Below are 24,408 nucleotides of genomic sequence, written 5' to 3' on the forward strand. Positions count from 1 at the left end.
TGTTCTTCACTGATAAATCTGGTAACAAATATTATTTCCAACAGTCTCAATTGTATTATGGAAACATGATTTGAGCTGCTGCATTTTCTTCAGTATTTTCCAACTTGTAAATCTTTACAGAATAACAATGGTATACCAAATAATTTCTTAAATGCCCTTGTTGAATGAATATGTAACATAAGCTACACAGGCATTTTACAATCAAGAAAAAAAGAAGTAAAAAAGAAACAGGTGGAAGTAATTATAATGTTATATGTTATTTAACTAAAAATCTAAAATACTATCATTTAAGTATATGCTTAATATAAAAAATTACTAATGAAATAGTTTATATTTTTGTCATACCAAGTCTACAATATCCTGGGTGCATTTTACATTTCCCAAGCATCTCAATTCATATGCTAAATTTTCAGCATAAATACTTCATCAGCATTTACATTTCATAAAATTTATAGTAGAAAAGGTAGATTCACATACCCTGGTTATTCCAAGCATATTTAGAAGTTTGCCAGTAACTGGATCCGATATCAGTTTTAAATTTATATTTAAATTGGTTAAAATTAAATAAAACTAAAAATCAGTTTCTCAGTCATGGCCACATTTCAAGTGTTCAGGAGCCCTATGGGGCTAGTGGCTATGGTGTTGGACAGCATAACCCTTAATGATATATATGTATATATATATTTTTTCTTATTTATCTATTATAGCATCTCCACGTGGTAGATATTATTCCCTACTGTGCCTGTGAGAATACAGAGATACAGAGAACTTGGTAACTTGACTCGGGTCACACAGCTAGTAAAAGGGTAAAGCTATCTGTGAACCAACTTATGTTCATTTGATGCAAAAGTTCAGCCTCTTCCTATTACACATTTTTTTCACATTCATTTTTTTTTAATTGAGGTATAATTCATGTGCAGTAAAATTTAACCTTTATGGTTCTTTGAGTATTAACAGAGGTATGTGCATCTACCACCATAATCAAGATATATAACACTGGATGTATAGGATATTGTCCCAAAACATTCCCTCTTATGGCCCTTTTGTGATCACTCTCCTCCCATCCAAAGACACTGGCAAGCCAATATGATTTCTCTCCCTCCAGTTTTGCCTTTTCTACATTTTCATATGAATGAAATTGTGCAGTAGGGAGTCTTTTGAGTCTAGCTTCTTTCATTTATTATTTTGAGATCCACCCATGTTATTGAATATCAAGAGATGTTCCTTTCTTTCTATTGCTGCGTAGCACTGCATTACCTGTGTGTATTCTTGTTTGTTCATTCATTTGCCAGTTGAAGGTTTTTCAGGTTGTTTCCAGATCTGTGTGACTATGAATGAAATTTCTGTAAACATTCATGTGAACTTAAGTTTTTCTTTCTCATGGATAAATACCTAGAAATAGAATTGCTAGGTCCAATGTGTGTGTGTATTGTTGTTCAGTCACTGTCATGTCCAACTCTTTGCAATACCATGGACTCCTCTGTCCTTCACTATCTCCCAGAGTTTGCTCAAATTCATGTCCACTGAGTCAGTGATGCCATCTCACCATCTCATCATCTGCTGCTTCCTTCTCCTTCTGCATTCAGTCTTTCCCAGCATCAGGCTCTTTCCCAATGAGTCAGCTCTTCACATCAGGTAGCCAAAGTATTGGAGCTTCAACTTTAGCAACAGTTCTTCCAATGAATATTCAGGATTGATTTCTTTTAGGAATTACTGGTTTGATCTCCTTGCAGTCCAAGGGACTCTCAAAAATGTGTTTATGTTTATAAAAAGCCACCAAGCCATTTCTTAAGTGGCAGTATCATTTTGTTCTCCACCAGAGATGAAAACAAGTTCTAATTGCTTCACATCTTTACCAACACTTGGTATTATCAGGTGTGTGTGTGCATGTCAGGGGGGAGGTGGGGAGTGTGTGGCACTTGTGTGTGTTTAGACATTCTTTTAAAGGCCTAGTGGTACTTCGTTAGTTCTATTTAGATTTCCTAATGACTAATTATATCTTGACCTCACTCTACTTGGTTGAATGGATAAAATGAAACTCTGAGTTACTCTTAGTTCTGGCCTCTTTGCCCATATTATTGACGTTTCATTGCTTTCCTTGTGTCCAGTGACTGCCCTCCACCCACTGCTTTATCTTGACCTTACATTACCCTTCTTTGGACAGATGGACAACTACTTATATACTCCACAGGGACATTTTACCCAAACTAATCTTCTTCAGCTCCTCACCACAGGTCCAACTCTAGGGACAGCCCAAGGCACACCATGATAATTGCTTTTCTCAGCAGAACCCCGGTTTCCTTGTCCTGAGGGCCCAGGGGAGTGAGCAACAGATGAGCATGCCACCTGGACCCAGTGCTCTGCCAAGGGGCTGCTGTCCATGTCCCTTTGCACCTCAGATTGATTCCCAGGGGAAAGTGGGTCATGCAGGCCTGAGATCTTGTATCAATACTACCCTCTTCTGTGGGGACTACCACAAGCTGGTACCTTTCTCCTTGAGCTCTCAGGGCCAACAGCAGCAGCTATGCTTTTGATTTCAAACCACAGTGGGACACAGCATGTTTAAGTTTATCAGATTCTAAATGCCTTCTTGAATGGAGAAGCTAAAATGTGTGTCTTATTTTCCAATTTCTTTATACTGCATGTAGTGAAGGTAAGTAGTGTTTCATGGAACTTTTGGATATATATATATATGTGTGTGTGTGTGTGTAGCTATGTGTATACACATATATGCATATATGGTCATGGGTCTACTAGATGGCAATGGAAATGGATTTCATACTCGAGCTGTGCTTGAAAAGTTAGAAAGCTATTGGCCTAAGATATAGAAAGCAAAGTACCCTCCAAACTTGCAGTCCATTTATTCAAGAGACAGAGCCAAGAAGCAATTCAGCAACAATGATGGGGCTTAGAAGAATCCAAATACAAATGGAAAATGTTCCTTTCTTCCCCCAGACAAGATTGAGATTTCTTTGGCATTATGTGCAGCTATAGGAGGAACACCCTCAGAGATGCATCTGGGTTCCCTCAAAATCTCTCCTTTCTGTATCTTTTCAGTCTCCATTCTCATGATTTTGCTCTCAGACTAAGTGGGACATGCAGAAAATACCCACCTGAGTGGTGGAGTTCTTAGAGGAAAAATGCTAATGTAATATTGGCATATATTTTCCAAGCATGCTTATCCAGAAGAACACAAGAAGCAGCAGAGTGGCTAGTAATTCATGCTAGAATGCATCGAACTAGGAGGCAGGGGATGCGGGTGACAGACAAGAGTCTGATTCTAACCTGTTTATGTTCTAGAAATTAGATAGCAAGGCCCCGGTCGCATGATGGAGAGGGGCAACTGGCTTAGGTGAGAGAGAGATATGGCATCATTAACTGGTAATACACCAGAAAAGGTACCAGTCCTGTGTCTAAAGAGAATAACAAAAGGCCTCCATTAGGCAGAAGGTTCTAAGGAAACTCAGATTCCATTCCCTGTGAGGAATTATCAGTAACTGGGTTTGAGACAGACACCTTTGCAGTTGGTTTTAAAGACTGAGGTCATCTGAGGGCCTCACAGACCTTGGATGAGTGTGTGAGGTACCAGCCTTCCTGAAATGATGCTGTCTCTGAAGAGCTAAGGCAGGGAGGGTACCGCTGCCAGAGGGCATAACGCTGACACCACCGCCCCTCGCCCCGCCCTGGCTCCTGTCCTTTCCCACCCTCTGTTCACAGTCGGATTCTAATCAATTCCATCGCTGGCCCTTTGTCAAATTCCTCTAGTGGTGTCCTTCCCAAGTCTGTTCTCCTCCAGACATGCCCTGTTCGTTTTTTTGTTATTTATTTATTTTGTATTTGGGTTGTCATTCTTTATTTTCTTTCAAGGCCAGTCAGGCTACTTAAAAAAAAATTAAAAAAAGCACTTCTCATTCATCAGCTAAATTATGTCATTAAAAAGCAAACAAACGAACAAAAAAACCCAGAAGAGCTGACTTCTACGAAAGTCTTTCCCTTTGCTCCCACTGAGATCCTCTCAGAACTGCAATACACCTCAATTCATGAAGACCCTCAAAGAATGGGGGTAAGTATGAATACAATTAAAATTTCGAGATAGCTGAGTGTTATCTAGAAAACCTGCTGAAGTCTTGCTTATATGTATCTAAACAATTTGAATTACCTTTTCTTTGGAACTTGAATGGAAAGTCAAGGGAATCTTCCTTTGACATAGATTGCTGTCATTCTAAGTATCTCTTCTTATTGCTCAGATGTGGGCAGAGAAGTAATAAAAGTGAGTCAAATCTGTGCTTACTCATGAACCCTTCTGGATGATAAATCTCCTCACTCTATAGCTACTTGTGTTGTAGTGATGCTCTTCTTCCTTCAGAATATCAAAGGTATGCAAATCCCAATACACGGGGAGCTCTGGCAAGCGTAGTCTACATTATCTGTGGTATCCTTTGCCAACCAACGGAGGAAAAGAAAGGGAAGGGCTTATTCCACCTTTTTTAAGTGACAATTGGCTGCGACCCACGATAAAATAAGAATTATCCAAAGTCCACAGTGAACTGGTGGCACAGCCAATGATAGGGGCCAGGTCACCAAGCTGGGTCATCTGAGATAGAAAACAGTTCAGTTCAGTCAATCAGTCATGTCCAACTCTTTGCAACCCCATGAACTGCAGCACGCCAGGCTCCCTATCCATCAGCAACTCCCAGAGTTTACTCAAACTCATGCCCGTTGAGTCGGTGATGCCATCCAACCATCTCATCCTCTGTCATCCCCTTCTCCTCTCACCTTCAATCTTTTCCAGCATCAAGGTCTTTTCCAATGAGTCAGTTCTTCGCATCTGGTGGCCGAAGTATTGGAGTTTCAGCTTCAACATCAGTCCTTCCAATGAATATTCAGGACTGATTTCCTTTGGGATGGACTGATTGGATCTTCTTGCAGTCCAAGGAACTCTCAAGAGTCTTCTCCAACACCACAGTTCAAAAGCATCAATTCTTCTGTGCTCAGCTTTCTTTATAGTCCAACTCTCACATCCATATATAACTACTGGAAAAACCATAGCCTTGACTAGATGGACCTTTGTTGGCAAAGTAATGCCTCTGCTTTTTAATATGCTGTCGAGGTTGGTCATAGATTTTCTTCCAAGGAGCAAGTGTCTTTTAATTTCATGGCTGCAGTCACCATCTACAGTGATTTTGGAGCCCAAAAAAATAAAGTCTGTCACTGTTTCCACTGTCTCCCCATCTATTTCCCATGAGGTGATGGGACCAGATGCCATGATCTTAGTTTTCTGAATGTTGAGCGTTAGGCCAACTTTTTCACTCTCCTCTCTCACTTTCATCAAGAGGCTCTTTAGTTCTTCTTCGCTTTCTGCCACAAGTGTGGTGTCATCTGCCTATCTGAGGTTATTGATATTTTTCCCAACAATCTTGATTTCAGCTTGTGATTCATCCAGCCTGGCATTTCACATGATGTACTCTGCATATAAGTTAAGTGAGCAGGGTGACAATATACAGTCTTGACGTACTCCTTTCCCAATTTGGAACCAGTTTCTTGTTCCATGTCCAGTTCTAACTGTTGCTTCTTGACCTGCATGCAGATTTCTCAGGAAGCCAATCAGGTGGTCCAGTATTCCCATCTCTTTAAGAATTTCCCACGGTTTGTTGTGATCCTTTATCCTTAATTATCTTATTTATTAATTTATTAAGAGAACATCTACCTCACTACTAATCAGAACACTTCAACTTACCACCATTACAGATTATACCTCGATGCCTTGAAAACCTGTATACAAGCCCCTTCTGAACAAAATCCTATGTTCTCTATTTTTATTTATTTTTAATTTTTATTGAAATATAGTTGATTTACAATGTTTCAGGTGTACAGAAAAGTGATTCAGTTATATATATATATGTATATATATACACACATATATGTATATATTTATACATATGTATATGAGTGTGTGTGTGTATTCTTTTTCAGATTCTTTTCCATTATTATAAGTTATTGTAAGATACTGAATATGCTTCTTGGTGCTATGCAGCAGGTCTTTCTTGTTTATCTGTTTTATATATAGTAGTATATGTTGGTTAATCTCAAATGTTCTCTAGGAGTAACTACTTCAGTCGTTATCAACCACTCCCACCCCAGAGGAAATGTTGGTAGTTAATTAAGGATAAATAAGTCTATTAAGTATAAAGTCCTCTGAACAAAGTACAGAGATGTGTAGAGTGGGGCAAAGAAGATGAGTAAGAGGAGGATGGAATATCTGGTTTGGTGGGAGGCGGGTGGAGGGAGTGGGGGAATTGTGTGGAGGCCAGCAGAAGTGAGCTTAAACTTCTCCTATAGACCATGTGGAATATGGCATTTCTCACCATGCTCCTCCTCTTTTCCTCTTGTGTACTCCAACACACTGTGGACAATCCTGGGGCATTTCTCCCTAGGCTTCTCCTAAACTATAGGCATTTTGCCCCAACATGGTTCTCCATCTCTCGCCCTTTTTCCTAGGTAGCAGGTATCAAAGGGATATTCCTGGCAAACAAGAAGGTGGATGACCAGGTGAAGACATACATCACGTACAACAAAGGCAGGGACTGGCGCCTCCTGCAAGCTCCAGATGTGGACCTGAGAGGCAATCCAGTACACTGCCTGCTGGTCAGTGTCCCTGTCTCATGTGAGGCCACAGGGCAGACTGCTTACCTGGGGGTGCTCCATCAGGGGCTTTATTCTACCAAAGAGGCCTTAGGAATGTGCCTGGTGCTGGGCAGGCATTTCCTACAACTCCTAGGGCATTGATCTGTGGACTCAGACTGCCATATCATCTGGATGGAAAGTTCAGTTGGATTCCACAAGCTTTTACTGAGAATATACTGTGTGCTACAACTTCTAGTAAGAGAAAGGAGCATAACAGAAAGCCTGCGCCCAAGGGTCCCAGGCAGAGCTCAGTAGTGGTAAATACCTATTAGCTGATACTGATATGATACCATTTGATAAGTGCTTGAAAATGGGCAAGGTAAGTAAAAGCTGCTTTAGAAGCCCAAGAAATGCAGGCTGGTATGTCCACATGGACAAGAGTTAATATCTCAGCATTCCCAGGGTTCCAGCTATATGGGGTATTGACATAGACACATAGAGGATCTAATGTATAAGACATTATCTCTCTTCTTAGGGGCTGCAACTCCAAATGAAGAGGGAAGACAGATCATTAACAGTGAAATTCACAACCCTCACTGCCCTCTTAAAGAGGACGTATGTGAGAAACATTGCTACAGTCCCAGAAATGATTGTTTCCCCTTCGCAAAAAAAAGTTGCCTTTTACTACTTACTGAATATTCCAGACATTATGTTAAAAACTGGGAGTATGGTGGTAAATAGGATTAATATGGCCTTTTCCTTTTGTAGTTTTCAGTCCAGCTCCATGTTTTTGGCTTGGGGTACTAGGAAGGTCAGAGACATATGCCTGCCTGTGTCCAAGAACTGGTCACAGCTAGAATTCCCCCCTCCCCAAACCTTACCCATGGATTTCATCTTATTTTATTAATCTATTTTTCTCCTTTCCCCAATTTCACAATTTTTGATTTTTTTTTTATTATGTGTCTACATCAGTCTAAATCCCTGATCCTTTTTAAAGAAACTCAACTAGGGATAAATAAGTAAAGAAGACAAACTTATACAAGTTTCAGATAATGGCTTCAGACATTTTAAGTGAAATTCAAAGTAAAATTATAAACAGGAACCAAACACATGAAGCAGAAAGAGGGACCATCTGATTGAAGAAGAGGGTAGAGAGTCAAGACTGTCTCTCTTCACTTCCCCCTCCACTGCTCCCAGGGGCCCCACAGAGCTCCAAGAAGCAGAGTGTGATGGCCATGGTCAAAGATGGGAGAAGGTCAGTGTCATCCTGTGGGTGAGAAGGAAGGAATGGTCAGGAGGCTTCATGAAGCTGACCATGAACTGGACCTTGATAGATAGAGTGGGTGTGAGAAAGGGAGGGGAAGCATACAATTGTGATGGGAGCAGGGACAGAAAGGGGCCTATGAATGGTGCTCAGGGCAGGTTCTGATGTGATTCTATCATCTGTTCAGGGAGAGATGACTCCGGCCCCAGGTCATCTCTTGGGGAAGTGAGTGAGTGACTCACATCTAACCCTTGCTGTTCCTGGAAGGTTGGCACCTGGGAGCCCTGTATCTGGTGTGGCAGGGATGCATGTCAGGAGTTCCCTGGAGTGAAACTACTTTCTTCTTCTCCATTTTAGCCTTTCTGCTCCCTACACCTACACTTGCAGATCTCCGAAAATCCATATTCCTCGGGAAGAATCTCCAGCAAGGAGACAGCTCCAGGGCTCGTGGTGGCTACAGGTAAGGTAGACTGAGCCGCTTCCTTACTGAGGGCTTCTGGCATATGCCATGACCTCTTTGTAATCATTTGAGCATCAGAGAAAAGCTGTGGGCATTCATCCCAGAAAACAGGCAGAATTTGTGGAACTGCAAGGCCAACCTAATAACCCAGGCAAAGAGCTCCAGAACCTTGTAACTTTTGGTAAATGCAACATTTCACCATGGTCACAGGGCAGTCCCCTGTGTTAGCTAGAGGTCAGAGTTCCTTTTCAAGTCAACTGACTGACCAGAAAGGTTGTTAGTAATAGGGAATTCTCACTTGAAGAAAATGTGATATATGAACTTCTTAGCTCACCAAGTATAAGTTGGGGTAGTTTTCTCTTTGCATAGAGTATTCTTTACAAAAGGTTTCACCCCAGAGCTGTTTTTAATCAGGAGGTCTCTGGTGCGTGTAAAGGTTTGTTTACACATGATTAACCACTTGGCTGAGGGCCTGGGGGAAAGGGCAGAAAAACTCCAGGTTGCATTGTTGGAACCACTGTCCACTGAACATCAATCAGAAATGAAGATAAAACAACTCCGAGATGAAAATGAAAGTCTCCTGGGGAAAGTGCTCTGATTAGCATGCATTTGATTTCCATACACCTTTTCAGGAATACATTAATGGCATAAAGCAAAGCAGGCCTGTAATCTTCGAAGTTAGAGCTCTGGTATGAGGCAGTTTTTTCTAATGAAAGTAGATAAATTCACAGAGACTTGCCAAGATAGTAAACTCATCAACCTGAAGCTCCAGGCCCTGGAGTTACTACTCTGCTAGCCATGACTTCCTTCTCCAACCCTTCAACTGCATGAACTTTTAAACACCACCAGTGACCATCCACTCAAATTGGGGTGACAGCTAGCATAGCCTTCTGAAGATACCTCAGTCAACTCTCCACCCAGAGAAACTGGATCCACCATATTTAACATCACTGGCTTCAGGGAGCCCAGCACAGTGAGTGATGAAGGCAGGCTCTGGTACTATGTTCCTGATTGGGGGAGTGACCCCCACACTCCATCATCCATGCCTGTTAGACCTCCCAACTGTGGGACTGCTATACTTTGCCTCTCCTCCAGGCCTACAGGAGGCCCTGGACTGGAGTGGAAGGAACACTGGAGAAGAGTAATCGATAATAAAAGTTACAGAGCACTGACTTTGGGTTCCCTGTGGGATGGAGTGGAAAGGGAGGTGGCAGGGGGGTTCAGTAGGGAGGGGACACATGTATGCCTGTGGCTGATTCATGTTGATGTGTGGCAGAGGCCATCACAATATTGTAAAGTAATTATCCTCCAATGAAAATAAATTGTAAAAAAAGGAAAAAAATAATAAAATTTATCATTATGTAAATGCTAACTATGTAGCCAGGATTGCCTTATGTGGCTTAACCACTCTAAACATTGGTGTTTTCATTGACAGTGGAAAAAATAGTACCGACATAATGGAATTGGAGTATTAAACAAAGCAATGGATTTCCAGTGTTCAAAACAGTGCCTAGGAGATATTGAATGCTCAATACCTGATACCTTTTATAATATCATCATTAATATTACAGAAATTTAGAACTGCTCTTATTGCACCAGAAGAATATGATTTGTACACCTCTTTCAATAGAATCCACAAATAATGTGCATTCACTGTGCATCTCCAGTTTGAATGAATGCACTTAGGAACTCTGTAGGCCTGCTTTCCAAGCTGAGCTCTGACACTTATGAGACTTAAGAATTTGACCAAGTTCTTTAACCTCTGTGCTTCATTTTCCTCATCTGCAAATCAAGTTATCTTTCCCTGCCTTGTGAGGATGTTGTAGGAATTAGAGAATGGAGAGTGTGCCTACAAGATCCCGCTGAGGGCTCAGAGCATAGTCGGGAGGGTTGGGCCTCTAAATTACTCTAAGTTTTTATGAGCTAACAAACACATAGACATTCAAGACTGGATTCTGAAACTTCTTTTGCCCATATGCATGAGAATTTACTAATACTCTCCCCTTTGTAACTCTTGTAACTTTGCATAGTGCATTGAGAGGGACATAACACAGCTGACAAGATCCTCATGAAAAGCCAGTACTGGGTCACTGACAGATGCCTCCTTATTCCCAGCTTCTCTTTACCCTGCTTACCAGTTCTCCCTGAAGGTCGTTTCACTATTGGAAAAATAACTACGAACTTAACCGAGGATGCCTTCAGTGGTCTGGATGGACCTGTCTCTCCAGAACCCTCTTCCAGATCCATGCATATCTCCTGCCTTCAGGTGTCAGTGACCCTGGTCCCTCTCATCTTCACTCCTCACTGCCTCCTCCTCTCTCTCACGGGGACCAGGGCTCAGGGAAGCTGCATGGATGACAGTGCCTGCTGGGATTCATCTCTTACTCCTGTTGAGACCATCTCTGAAGGCAGATGGAATTCCAGTCTGGAGAGTTTGGCAATTGCCTTTTAGCAGCAGAAGCACCAGAGTACTAAGTATCCTTACGCTGTGGTTTCAAGCTGGTCATAGAGACCGTACATCCTCCCAGGGCCTTATGGTGTACAGAGCACTTTCCTGCTGTGATTGCAGATGGCCCTGTGATGTGGATTTATGGGTGAGGAGGTGGAGGGCAGGAGGAACAGGTGTCCTGCCTCACTCACACTCCCTCTGCCTCCAAGTCTAGTCCATCCAGTAGCCATTCAGCCAGACCTAGTCCCGAGCCCCTTCACCTGCCAGCCCCACAGCTACTCCAGGCTCCCTGCATGCTTCCTGTACACTCTGAATATTCACACAGAGACAACATTTATTGTCCCCTCCACAGAGGTGCTTTCTTTTCCTGCAGTGACTTTTGTACTGTCTGCTTCCTCTTCCATTTAATTACCCTGAGTGGACATCAGTGGTGGCGAGAGAAGCATCTCTAACCTCAGAGCATGTTAACCTCTCCCCATCTCTTTGTGTTTCTGTCTCTCTCTCTCTTTTCCAGGAGTGTCTAAATAAAGCCTTGGGAGAAAGGTGCCTTGGGAGGACATGAGGCTAAAAGTGTGTTGTTAACAGCTGCCCAGATGGGCAGCAGAACCTCTGTGATTGACCAGCTAAGCTGTTGTTGAGAGGAGCTCCCTGTTTTCCATGGCTCTCCTCCTTTCTCCCTCCTATCACAGCACTCCAGGCGGAATGAGCTACCTCTTCCTCTAACCTGGCCTGGGGCCACCCTGGGAGCCCTCCTCCAGTTCCACTTTAACCAGCATTCAGATCTTCCTTCTCTCACACCATAATCCAGGCTCTCCCTCTCAGAAGTTTCCTTCCTATAGGTCCAATTAGGGACTGAATGTGTGCAAAGATCAAGTCATCCTGGACACCTCTTTTCTGTCCTTTCCTCTGGGAACTGACTTTTGGTCTCTGATCAGTAACATTTCTTTCAGGGATCCTTTCAGTTGACCCAAGATATTTCTAAAACAAGCTTCACTGGGAGCCTTGGATTCTCATCATCAACATGCCTCCAAAATCAATCTCATTGAGCTTTGCAAGAGAGGTTTAAGGTTTAAGATATAAGCAGAACCAGCTCCTAAAGAGGATTAACAGATGCTAAGCCCTGACAGGGCTGGCAAATTCTAGCTCTTGGGGACTATACACCTGTCTCCCTGTCTCTCTACCACCCTTGGTAGACATTACTAATTGATTGCCAAACTCTATTCTGTTGAAACCAAACATAGGCTCAGAATCTTTAGCACAATGCTCCAGGTGGCCATGCTTAAAGGACAAGTTGGCATTCTCTGTCCTGTCCCTCTTTACTTTCTTCATTTCTGTGTCTTCCAAAACCTGGATCTGAAGAGTCGAATTCCAGATTCTAGACATAACTCCTCAGAGCTGTTCACCATGCCTCCCCACTCCACTGATACCAACTGCCTGAGCCCTGAGCCCTGGGGTTATTTTTGGAAGTCTGAGTGTCAAAACAAGTTGGCTAGCTGTGTGCTCCTTGATGCTGATGTGAGTTTGACAAGCTGTAACCTGGCTTTAATTTCTCATTTTGAAGCATTAAATGTCAGGAGCTCAATTAACATTTTCATTATTGCATTTTTATTGTGCTCTTATTTAGGCTACAGATGTGTGGGAGCTAACATTCCCTTCCTGCTATTTTTAAAGAAAAAATATCAGCCTCAGTGATAAATTCTTACATGTATAAGGTACTTTCCTGCTTCTAAAGACCTCCCCAAATGCACATCAACATCATAACATAATTCAATCACGTGTTTCCTCATTCATCTGTTGTACAATTATTTGTTGAGCAGCTCACTTTTAAGTTTGGGATATTTGTTCTGGGACCAGAGAGTTTGAGAGTAAACTTGGTCAATATGGATAGGCTAGAAAATCTTAACTACTTTCTTGTTTTTACAAATATAACCACAAGGTGATGCAAAGGGAAGAAAAAGAAGGGGAGAGGGAAAAGGTGTGAAGGAATAAGACAGGAATTGTGGTCAGTCTAGGTGTAATCCAGATGACCTCCTACAATTCTTGACGACCATGGTGGTGGCTTAGTTGCTAAGTCTCTAAGTCTTGCAATCCCAGTAGCCCACCGGGCTCCTCTGTCTGTGGGATCCTCCAGATGAGAACACTGGAATGGGTTGCCATTTCCTTCTCCAGGTGCTTGATGACCATGGTCTGCTGAATATTGTCATTTTCTTCTGGAAACTCTATCACTTTGACTACATATTCTGTACTGTTGGTTTATTCAATAGCCTGGCACACAAGAAATATTTTGACAGGTTTAACTTGGAAACAGATACACATATGCGCACACACCCAAACACATACACACTCACACATACACCAGTTTTTCTTAACATAAAATTACATATGAGAAGGAAGATGTTCCTAGACTAGCATAGTTGTTTACTCTTCTGTTCTTTGCCATCATTGAGATCAATTTTGGAGAGATTATTGGTATACAGAATGAAGAGTTCAAGAGATCCAAGCCAACCAATATTTGATCTTTGGATGTTGCCTTTTAAACAGGTGTCCCTCTTGTATTATTTATTTATTTGTTTTTTTCCATGTTAGGTTATCTTCCTGCTGGGGTTTTGATATGACACCAAGAAAAAGCTTATAAATCTACCCTAAACATGACTTGGAAAACTTTCACTCTCTGCTATCCCTTCCTGCAACCCCAAGCACACTAATCTGTAAAGTTTCTGACATTTTCAAATAATCTGCTTCTGTTTTAGGCAACATTGGTTCGGAACTCTCATATACCGACATCGGTGTGTTCATCTCTTCTGATGGGGGCAACACATGGAGACAGGTAACTGAGAGATTCGGGGACAGGGAAGAGATATTTAGGGCAAATTCAGCCAATATTTCTCTTATCTATGGGATTCTCAGGCTCATTGTGACTTTTTGCTTGTAAAAAAAAAAAAAACTGAAGCAGCAGTTCTGTTTGGTCAATGTAGCTGGAAGAATAGATGGGCAGTGGGGTAACATGGGAAGAGCTGGGCAAGGAATAAGAAGAAATGGGGTTTCCCTAGTTTGTTCATCCTTCCATTCAACAATAGGTATGAAACAGTTACCAGATGCTAATTCCCATTCCTGTGTGAGGTGATACAGTCAATAAAACAATTTTGTATCATTAATGTGCCATGGGATTTGGCAAGATCTTACCTTTCTAGATCTGTTTCTTTATCTACAAGGTGAAGGGTATAGAATACTAAGACCAGCAAAGCCATGGAAGTCTGTGGTGGCTTAAGTAATATGTGGGCCCAATGTTAGTTAAGTATGAGACAGCTTAATAGATATATGACCATATGAAAAATTAATTCAATTTTACAAACATTTTTGTTTGCAGTGCTGTCCAATATAACTTTCAGCAATAAGGAAAATGTTCTGTATGTGTATATACTGTCCCTTGTGTTTGTTGCACACTTGAAATGTGGCTAGGGTGACAGAGGAGCTAAATTTTTAATTTTATTTTAATCAATTTAAATCTAAATTGTCTCATGTAGCTACTATATTGGACAACACAGATTTATACAATGTCAACTAGGTGTCAAGTATAAACCTGAGGAGGCCATTGAATACTTTTGAGTCCCTTTTCCCATGGAGCTCAAAATTAAGTAGAGGAAACAGGTCCATAAATAACTGTAGTTTAGATTATGTTATTTTAGTGTCATTATTAGCTTGCAGAGAAGTGGGAGGAATTAATTCTACTTGGGCAAACTGGGAAAGACTTCATGAGAAGAGTTGACATTTTACTAAACCTTAAAGATGAGAAGGTTTCTATCTGAGGAAGAAAAAGGATGAGTATTGAATGTCTTAATGATGACGATGAATCAACTATCTGAAATCTATCTGTACAACTTTCTGTTTGGGTCCCTTAGTGAAGATTTTTATCACCATCACCAACATCATCATCATCACCCCCATTGCCATCACTTTCACTACTACCACTTATCCAAAAAAAAAAATTATCAAGGACATACTAGACACAACCCCTATATTAACTACTATAAGGCCTACTCCAAAGAATAAATTAAGATTCCTGCCCACAAGGGAATCAACTCGATGAGGAACAGACACATAAATAAGAACATACTTTCAAAATATAAGATACTCTCTTATGAGTGCCAAATGGGGTAGAAACTGGAACGTAAATTCTTCTGGTCCAGAAATTCACAACAGACAAAATATTGTCCCTGAATACAAGAAATAGCTCACCTGGCCGGGTGGCCACTGCAACACTCCTTCCTTGTGTTGTCACCACTTCGGTTTCCTTGTCTGTTTTCCCAAACAGCTAAGCATTCCAGCTTCCACTACAGTGCTGGACAGGGCAAGAGCTAGAAGTGGCCAGAATAATATTTTAGAGAGGATAGTATGAAGAAAAATAACTTCTTTCTTCTCAGTACTGAGAATCTTCTTCTAGTCCTTACTCTCAGACTTTGATCCAGTGCTTCTATTCATAGAGTCCACTTTTGAACTCAGACTGAGTCTATGTTTATATCTGGAATATAAAAAACAATAATCTTTAAGTCTTCTGTGTGTGAAAGCTCACCATTAGTGTGGACGTTTAAAGGCAAATATGAGAAAGAAAACCAATTGAAAGGTTTAGGCCCGAGAGTCCATTTGCTTTTCTCTATGGTGTTCTCTGAGTCATATTTACAGGGGACACCATTCCTCCTATCCCCTCCTGTTTAACTCTGCTTTTGTCTTTTTACCCTTTATAGTACCTCTCACTTAACCCACCATCCCAACCTCTCCATCCAGCTTGTAAGAGCCACCATTAGTGGTTAACAACTGGAGGAATTCTCTAATTCCACTTTTCTCCAGAAGATCTAGAGGAGATAACTTTTTCTCTGGTGCAGAAAATTTTTTCTGTCTTAGGTTGCAGACTTAAAAGTCATAAATTGTAGAAGTGTTGCTGTATGTGGAGTTAGGTCTGAGCTAAGGCTCTGAGACTTGCATCATGGTAGGTGCTTAGTAAATGGTTATGCAGATGGATGGATGGATCACTGAATAAATCAATAAGTGAGTGAAAGGATTGATAGCTAATGGACAAATGAATGAATCAAAGAATGAGTAACTCTGCATCTCAGGAAGCATGGCGTCCCAGTGAACATTTAGCGTAAAGATCCCCAAGTGCTAAACTTAAGTCTTCATTCAACTAGCATGGAAACTTAGGATGTGGTGGCTAAGTCTGAGAACTCAGTTATCATGTAGACTTTAATGTCTACATGTCTAAAAGGGATTGTCCTTTAAGTTCCTAGAAAGTTTATAACTTGACTATAAAATACATCACCAACTCAATGAACATGAGTTTGAGCAAACTCTGGGAGATGGTGAAGTATAGGGAAGCCTGGAGTGCTGCAGTCCCTGGGGTTGTAAAGAGTCTGACATGACTGAATGACTGAATGAGACACAGACCAGTTATAAATTAGCAAATGTCTCATTTGAAAAGATGAGAAAGAGAAAGCTGACTAGTAACATACTCAGATGACAAAGTTTTTTGAAGCTGTGTTTTCAACTGGGTTATCTAGTTGAGCAAGGGTCTTGTTGCCTGAATTTCTTGTCGCACACTGAACAGCACTAGGGGAAAGAACCCTGGAAATGCCCTTTGAGTGGATTAGGGACAGTTGACAGTTATTTGTTCTCTGCTAGCCCACTTTTTCACCTATTAAATGGGGATGACATTGCTCGTCAAACTTCTTGATAGGATTGTTGGAAGGCTCAGAATCTAGATGAAACAATATATGTGAACAACTTTGTAAACTTTCAAGCACCATGCAAATGTAAGGTGTTGCTATGATCCTTGTTGTTCTTGTTGTTCCAGGTCTTTGATGAAGAGTACAATGTCTGGTTCCTAGACTGGGGTGGCGCCCTCGTGGCCATGAAACACACACCTCTGCCAGTCAGGCATTTGTGGTAAGGACGGCTTCCTACCCTATTAATGAAAAACTTTTCAGTGGAAAATATTGGGACAAGTTGTTATGCATGGTTTTATAACCCATTTTACCCATTTCTTCATCCATTTCTTCATCCACCCCTTCATTTAATGTATATTATTACATCATCCAACTCTTACGTAACAGTAGCTGACCAGATGATTTAGATGAGGAAGTATAATGAATAGTATTAAAATGCAAACATATTAAATACATTACTCAGCTACACGGCTAGTACCTGGCAGCACCAAGTTGGGTTTCTATCATCGATATGCTTCTCTTTTACCTGATAATTTTCCAGATACTTTAATAAGTACACAGAGTGTTATTACATGGTCTCTGTCCTCTGGGAGATCATAGTCAAGGTAACGAGTTTAGATCATCCACATATTATCAGAAATCTAAGCAATGCCTGCACGAGGATGCTGACTCTGTGCATTGCTGGAATCCTGAGGCTGGATGGAGCCCCCACGCCCCCAGTGTGTGAGCAGGGGTGGGGGTCTTCATACCATAGGTGGCCTAAGGGCCAATTCTTAAAGAAAGGATGCCAGGAGCAGGAGCAGAAGTGATGGGAGGAAAGCCAAGGGACAAGAAAACTCTGACCAAGCCTGGAATTCAGGAGACGTAGGGAGTGCTCTGAAGATTGTATTTGGTTGGAATCAAGAAAGTGAATAAGTAAGGATGAGTAGGATTCAGAAGAACTAAAACACAAGTTTAATGCATTTGGGTTGAATCCGTAGGTAATTCTTTCTAGTACCAAGACCTCTCTCTGTGGTAGGAAGAGCTCTCTCTGTTGAGGACTGAGTGGGGCTTACACTTCTAGAGAGGACAGCTTGACTCTTAAGTTCATTAATTTATTTTTTTTAACCAAGAAAAGTAACATCTCTTAGCCCTTATCATTGTATTCTAAGCATTGCTATCCAACTTGGGAAAATTATTTAATGTTCTCTCAGGAAAATGCAACAGGATCAAATGTTGCTTCTCAAAGTCATTAATATAAAGTTTGATATTTCCCTTAGTCCATAAAATATTTTTTGGGGGGTTGGGAAAATAAATATTTATAGAGCTCAGGAAAAAAAAAATAGCTATATTCCTACTGAATTTTCTCTTATAATAGTAATGATAATATTACCCCAATTTGGCCACCTTGTTCACTTCAATCTACAAAAGATTAAAGATGATTGTTCAAACTAAGCTCTTGAAACAAAGTTTCTTCCACTTAGAGGATGTTGATACTGTCACAAATGGTACAAATATTTCCCTAAAGTTAGTTACCACCCATGGTGTCTACTTACTTGCCTACTAGTGAATGCCCTTTTCTGAAATAGTCCCTGTTAAATGTCAGCGGCTGAGTGTGTCAGCAAACAGCAATGGCACTTAACTCGTTCAAGAGTTCTTTGCACTCCTTTTTCAAAGCTGAGTGTTTTGTAAGGGCCTGACCTTATCATTATCATCAATATTTCCTCATAAACTTCTTGACTTTGTCTCTGGCTGGCTTATGAGTTGCACGTTTGTGAAAATCAAATGCAATTTCTTCATCACCAGTAGCTTCTAATTAAGTTACAACCTTCAAGGTAAACAAATAGCTTATTTTAAGTGGAAGAAAGGTTAAGGAATCAGTTCATTGTTCTTTTCTGTAGTAGGTCTCAGACTGACATTATTTTGGCAGCACACACAGATGTATATATACTTGCATAAGAAAAAGACATTGGCCTACCCACTCTCCTGCAAGGGTATAGTGGCTCTCAAATTTAAATAATAGCTGTATCACCTTTCAGAAAAAATTGGAACCATAATTGAAAAGCTGGGGAAACTTTAGCTCAGCTAACAAGGCATGCTGTTTCCTATAAATTGAAATGATAGGTAGCTAGATATGCATGGAGACAAAACAGCATACAAATGAACCCATCCATTTGTGGCTGTGTACACTTAGATCCATTGAGATTAGAATTTAAGTGCTATTTCAGGTAAGCCCTCCATCCAGTGTTATTAGTATTACCTTTGTACCTTAGAAGCATTAGAGTGAAATGAACAATGGAGCCCCATGGAATGCGATGCTCTAATGAAAACTTATAATGGAGTTACTCATCAGCGGGTAGACAGGAATCCTACTGTTTGCTTAGCCCTGACAAACTGTCAGTGTCTCCTTTCAATGGAATGTTCTTGGAAACTGGAAACAAAACATCACCTGGCCATTTTTGTTCCTTTGCTCTTCTATAAGTGCTGTGAGCCCTGGAGTTTTTGTTCAGAGAAACATTCACATGAAAACAATAGTTCCAACCAGTACGTGCCTCTGAGAAGTGAAAGTGCATGTGCTATTCTTAAGGACTTCCATGTAGCTTCATTGCCGTCACCTCATGCGTTTGGGATAATGTAAAATGGAGTAATACACCTAACCGAAGCGAGGAACATTGATCATCGATGACCATTATAACTCTATTTCTGTGCTAACGTATTCAGGGGAGGACTCTGATTGTTGTTGAAAGACTTTATTCCTTTTAGTGGCTCTCATCTCAGTATGATCAAGTCACCAATGCATGGAGTTAGGAAGGGTCTTGGAGGAGACACAGTACAGCAGACCCCTCTCTGACAACTTGTGAGACACCCACCTTACCAGGCCAGCACGGAGCTGACCGACTTACAGATGGAGTCCCACCTTGTACGTCAGCTTTCGTTGTTAGAACGTTAGCTTTGTGCTGAACAATAATGAATCTACTTTCTATTTCTGTCCATCAGTCCTTGCTCTGCTGCCCAGACCTATGCAGAGTAAATCTGTTCCAGAAATGGGTATGAATTTTAGAGTCCTATACTTGGAAAGGACCTAAAGAGATGGCTCTGTCTAGGCTTTCTAAATTGTGGGAAGTTCTTGTGGGAAGATCAGATATGCAATTCAGATATGCAATTCAAGACTGATTCCATGCATTTGTTCATTTATTTCTCACATATTCATTGAGCCTATACTTTTTATCCAGTATTAGTGTAGGGGTTGGGATATGCCAAAGGACAAAATAGAATACTCATTTTTTTTGTTGTTGTTCAAATATTTGACTTTCCTTTTTAGAACAATTATGAGAATACAAATCTTTTCTACCTTATTCTATCTGTATTTTTTAATTGATATTTTCACGCATCTATCCACTTTCTAATTTCATTCACAGACATTACTCCTTTTCTGTAGGCAGCAATTATTTTTGTGTGCTGAACTACTTGGATCTTTCTTACTTAAAAAGTTAAAAGGCGATGGTAAATTATTCAGCTCTTATTCTTCTTTCCCTTAAGCTTGATTCAATTCATAGAACCTGTTTCTAGAACAACTTGTTTCTTAATTTTAATCACATTGATTGTCAGTTTTCTACAATGATTGAAACTGAACATAGTGTGTAGGATCTGGTGAAAGGATTCTTTCTTCTCTTACGTATGCTAGCTGTCTGTGAACACACCCTAGACTCACAATGACTTATTATCACAAAAGTGACCTTGCTGGAAAATATTTATCTTGTGATTGACAATCACCTAAGTTTTTTTTGTTTTGTTTTTTTCAGCTTGAGCTTCTCATGAGAGTTATTCTTTTTCCTTTCTCTGGCTATGGGAATCTTTGCTTTTATTTTAAAATAAATTATTCTGCTTTAAGTTGGTCCTATCTTATAAGTGACAGCCAAATCTACATGCCTGGCTTTGATCTCTCTCCAGAAATCTGGATGCATCCATCCAAAGGACTTCTTGACAGTGTTAAGTGTGGAAATCCAAAGCACATCTCAGCCTAGGTGGACTGAGCAGAAACAAAACAACAGAAAGCTTTGCTTCTCGATTCTTCCCATTTTCCTACCTCAGTTGCTTAACCCCCCAAATTCATGCTTGTGTGTGATTTCTTTTTGTTCAAGCAAAAGTCTATTGATTTTATCTGTAAAAGTATCCTAAAAGTCTTATTGACTTTACCTGTAAGAATAGCCTCGATCTCTCCATCTCTTTCTATATCCACTATTATAACCTCTGTCCAAGCCCCTTCTCTTATTTGGTCTCCTACAATTACCACACCTCCCCTTCCCCCCAACACCCCCCTACACACACGCACTGATTCATCTCCCTACATCCTGTTTGGGCCCTGACAGTCCACTCACCACAAAGGAATAAAAGTTTTCTTGTAATGGTTAAATCAGATCTTCTCTCTCTCATTTCAATTTGCAAGCAAAGTCATTTGTAATCTGCCCCAGCCTTGTTTTCTTGACTCCATTTCCTCCTATCAATCCCTCTTCCACTAATCTACTACTACCTACCGGCCTTCTATTCTTCATTTCACAACAGATCTGCCTTCCAGAATGGCTCTCACCTTGATCTTTGCATAGCAAATTCCTTATTATCATTCAGATCTCAGTTTAAATGTCACCTCCTCAGAGAGGACTTTCTTAAATTTTCAATGCAAAGTAGCTTCACTCTCTATCATATCACTCTATTTTAACTGTCTTCATGACACTTACTTTTAACATATATTTTTAGCCCATTTATCTACATGTTGTTTGTCTCCTCAAACTAGAATACAATTCCAGTGAAACTAGGGCATTTCGAGTTCACTGCTGTATCCCTACACATAGGCTACTGCCAGAGCAGGCACATAATTGAATATTCATGGGTGAATTCTACCTTTTATAGTCCTGTCTTGTCACTATTTAGAGGTCAGTGGTAACTTTACTCCTGTCTCCCTGGTACTGGTGATCTTATCATTTCAGCTTCACCTGTAGGCCTAAAAGAATTCCCGGTTCCTTTGTCTTGCCCATTAATGAGCTAAAAATTGAGGAGAAGGTGGGTCCTGTGGGGTTACCATTCAATATAGTTACTTCAGAACATTAAAAACTCCTAGTTAGTTATCTGAAAGAATAGCTCTCACAAATGGCAGACCCAAATTTCTGATACTCAAGAGATTAACTTTTATAATGTTGTATTTTTTGGATTTTCTTTAGGAGTTTTAGTTTTAATAATTATCATCTCAGTGTGAGAAATTTGGGTGCTAGAAATTACTGATCTCAGAAAGTCACTTGAATGGCACAAACTTGGGCTTCCTAGTGATACGCAGACCATAAATTATAGTCACAGCATTCATCCCTCAGCCTGGCTCCGGAGATTGTCCCCTTGTTTGTGTTCATTTTATATCAGCTGTAGACTTTGGTTATTATCTATGTTAGCCTTCACACTTGGATGTTGGCATTTCCTAGTTTTTTTTGCCTGATCCTATCCTTCCATTTAATCCATGCTTTTGCTTTTTCATGTAGATTCAGTTCATGCAGCATGCTTTTATTTTCCAACAACCTATTTCTCCACCGTGGGCTTCATTTTTCACTTCCATCTCAGAACTAAGAGCTCAGAAGGCTGTGAATGGTCCCTCTGTTTTTACTTTGTGATATCTTATCTTCATGTATAAAGTAAAGATGGCTGTCCTCTGCCCTGTTAATGGTAGTGATTTGAAGGCTCCTCCTTCCCTGGGATGCTGGTGGCACTCACTGCAATTTTTTTCTGCTGGTGTTAATAACTGACCTTCATCATTAAGGAAACTGAGAATGAGACCAAGACAGAGGCCTTTAATAACCACTTTGACTTCTTCCTATCAAGACAATAATTAGTTAATCCAAAGTTTTCAAAATAAACCAGGAGCTAAATCAATACATTTTTTTTTTTTAACCTCCTGTACTTACCAGATAGAGTTAACTAGTTAGCAGCCATGACATATTTTGAAGCACCTGTGATTCATTAGGAATCAAAGCAAGAGGATACATGGCAGGAAAGGTAAACCCATTCCTAATTATACTCTCACTTTCACTTTTAAAATGAAAAACTCATTTCTGTGAGAAGCAGTTCAGATTTGCCCAACTTCCTCTGGTTCCACATCAATGATTATGTAGCCTCAGCCTATTAAAAGAATAAGCCAAGTCTGTAAAAGTCGAAATGAGATCGTTAACTATCATCATCATGCTGTACATTAGATCTCCAAGAACTCATTCATTGTTCATAACTGAAACTTTGTACCTTTCTCCCTCCTGCCCAGTCTCCACTCCCACCCCCTCATTATGACCAACCTTTCTCTATATCTCTATCTACTAAAATATCATTTTACACTTTAAATAAAATGTACAATTTTTTAATGTCAAAGATACCTCAGTAAAGTTGATCAAGAGAAAATAAAAGTCAAGACTGATGCTGATAATTTAGGAACAGAGGATGAGATGGTTGGATGGCATCACAAACTCGATGGACATAAGTTTGAGCAAGCTCCGGGAGTTGGTGATGGACAGGGAAGCCTGGCATGCTGCAGTCTATGGGGTTGCAAAGAGTTGGACACAACTGAGCAACTGAACTGAACTGAAAAAATTTTATGACCACTGTCTGATTTTGTTTATAAAAGCAGGCCTAGGTATACCAGAAATATAAAACTTGTTTCATGACAGACTAGTTTTTCTAGCTGAGTAAAGAGATTGACTTTCTCATTTTTAAGATCAGTTTATTTGGGGAGACAGAATAAGGTAAAGAGACACATTTGTAGAGACTGGACTGAGTAGGCTGACTAGTAATGGGGACAGAGATTTGTATCTAGTTCATGGATGTTAGCATAAGTCATGCTTGAAAAGTGACTGGATAGATTAGAAGAGTTTTCTTAATCATTCCTTTTTTAATTTATATATTCATTTAATATTTATTTAGTACCATGTGCCAATGTTTCTGCTAGTTACTAGGAATGCAAAAATGAATAGTATGGTCTTTGACCTCAAAAAGATTACAGTTCAGTGAGAGAGTCAGACATAAGTTTTAAAACTGTATGTAACATCAGGTAAGAAGCATTATAATAAAGGTGATATCAAGGGTGTGGAAGGGGATCAGACAATGAACAAAACCTATGTGACTCCTGAATTCACACGATTATAATGTTGAACGGAGGGATTCAAGGTGAGTTAAGAATTCACTCAGCACTATGATAGGGGAAGGCCTGAATGTTGTAGGAAAATAGTTTCTACAGTTGAACTCAGAGAACTGTGTGTTATGGAGTCAGAGAAGGATTAAGAACTAACCAGGCCAAAAGGATCGCAGAAAATGAAGTAAGTAAAGCTGCTCTGGGGAAGGAAGAGTGTTGAGAAAAGCTTCTCAGAGAAGATAGTCTTTGAATTTTGTCCTCTGGTTAAATCAAGCAACAGTTGGGAACTCCATAATATCAAGAAAGGGATATTATTAAGGAATTGACCGCTCAAGATTGCTCAAATCTTCTTCACTAAGCAGCATCCTTTTAAAGAGTTTCAGATGCTGTGTCCACAAAGGGCCGGGCCTTCTCTTCTCACTGGTCAAAAGATGGAACAGTGTTGCCCAGGATGTCTCAGGCACTCAGTACTTGTCCCTAAGAGCCCCTTAAAGTGGCATCAGGGAGGGAAAATGATACTTCATCCATTCTGAACAAATAGGAAATTGCTATTTTTGATCTGAAAGACACACACCTCCCTCCCCATAAGGTACACCCCACACTACTCAATTTATCCGTGTCAAAAACTCCAGAGACTGAATTGATTGTGCTGTAAATTGAAGCTCAGGTTCCATTCTGAGTACTTGAAACGTGACACTCCATCCACTAAGCCCGCCTGCCTGGCTTGTTTTTTCTTTTTTTCCCCCCAATTCTAGGATG

The 24,408-nt window shown here is 40.4% G+C and overlaps 1 protein-coding gene across 1 annotated transcript in view; it reads left to right on the top strand.

The window, feature by feature from the left end:
* Window positions 1-24,408, top strand: part of SORCS3 (sortilin related VPS10 domain containing receptor 3) — a 619,852-nt gene that overhangs the window by 512,988 nt on the left and 82,456 nt on the right. Inside the window, exons 10-13 of the mRNA XM_043926232.1 lie at window positions 6,499-6,645; window positions 8,246-8,348; window positions 13,548-13,624; window positions 16,643-16,734. Of these exons, the coding sequence (XP_043782167.1) occupies window positions 6,499-6,645; window positions 8,246-8,348; window positions 13,548-13,624; window positions 16,643-16,734 (419 nt within the window). The remainder of the gene's footprint in view (window positions 1-6,498; window positions 6,646-8,245; window positions 8,349-13,547; window positions 13,625-16,642; window positions 16,735-24,408) is intronic.

This window comes from Cervus elaphus, chromosome 15 (assembly GCF_910594005.1).
Source record: "Cervus elaphus chromosome 15, mCerEla1.1, whole genome shotgun sequence".
Classification (NCBI taxonomy): domain Eukaryota; kingdom Metazoa; phylum Chordata; class Mammalia; order Artiodactyla; family Cervidae; genus Cervus; species Cervus elaphus.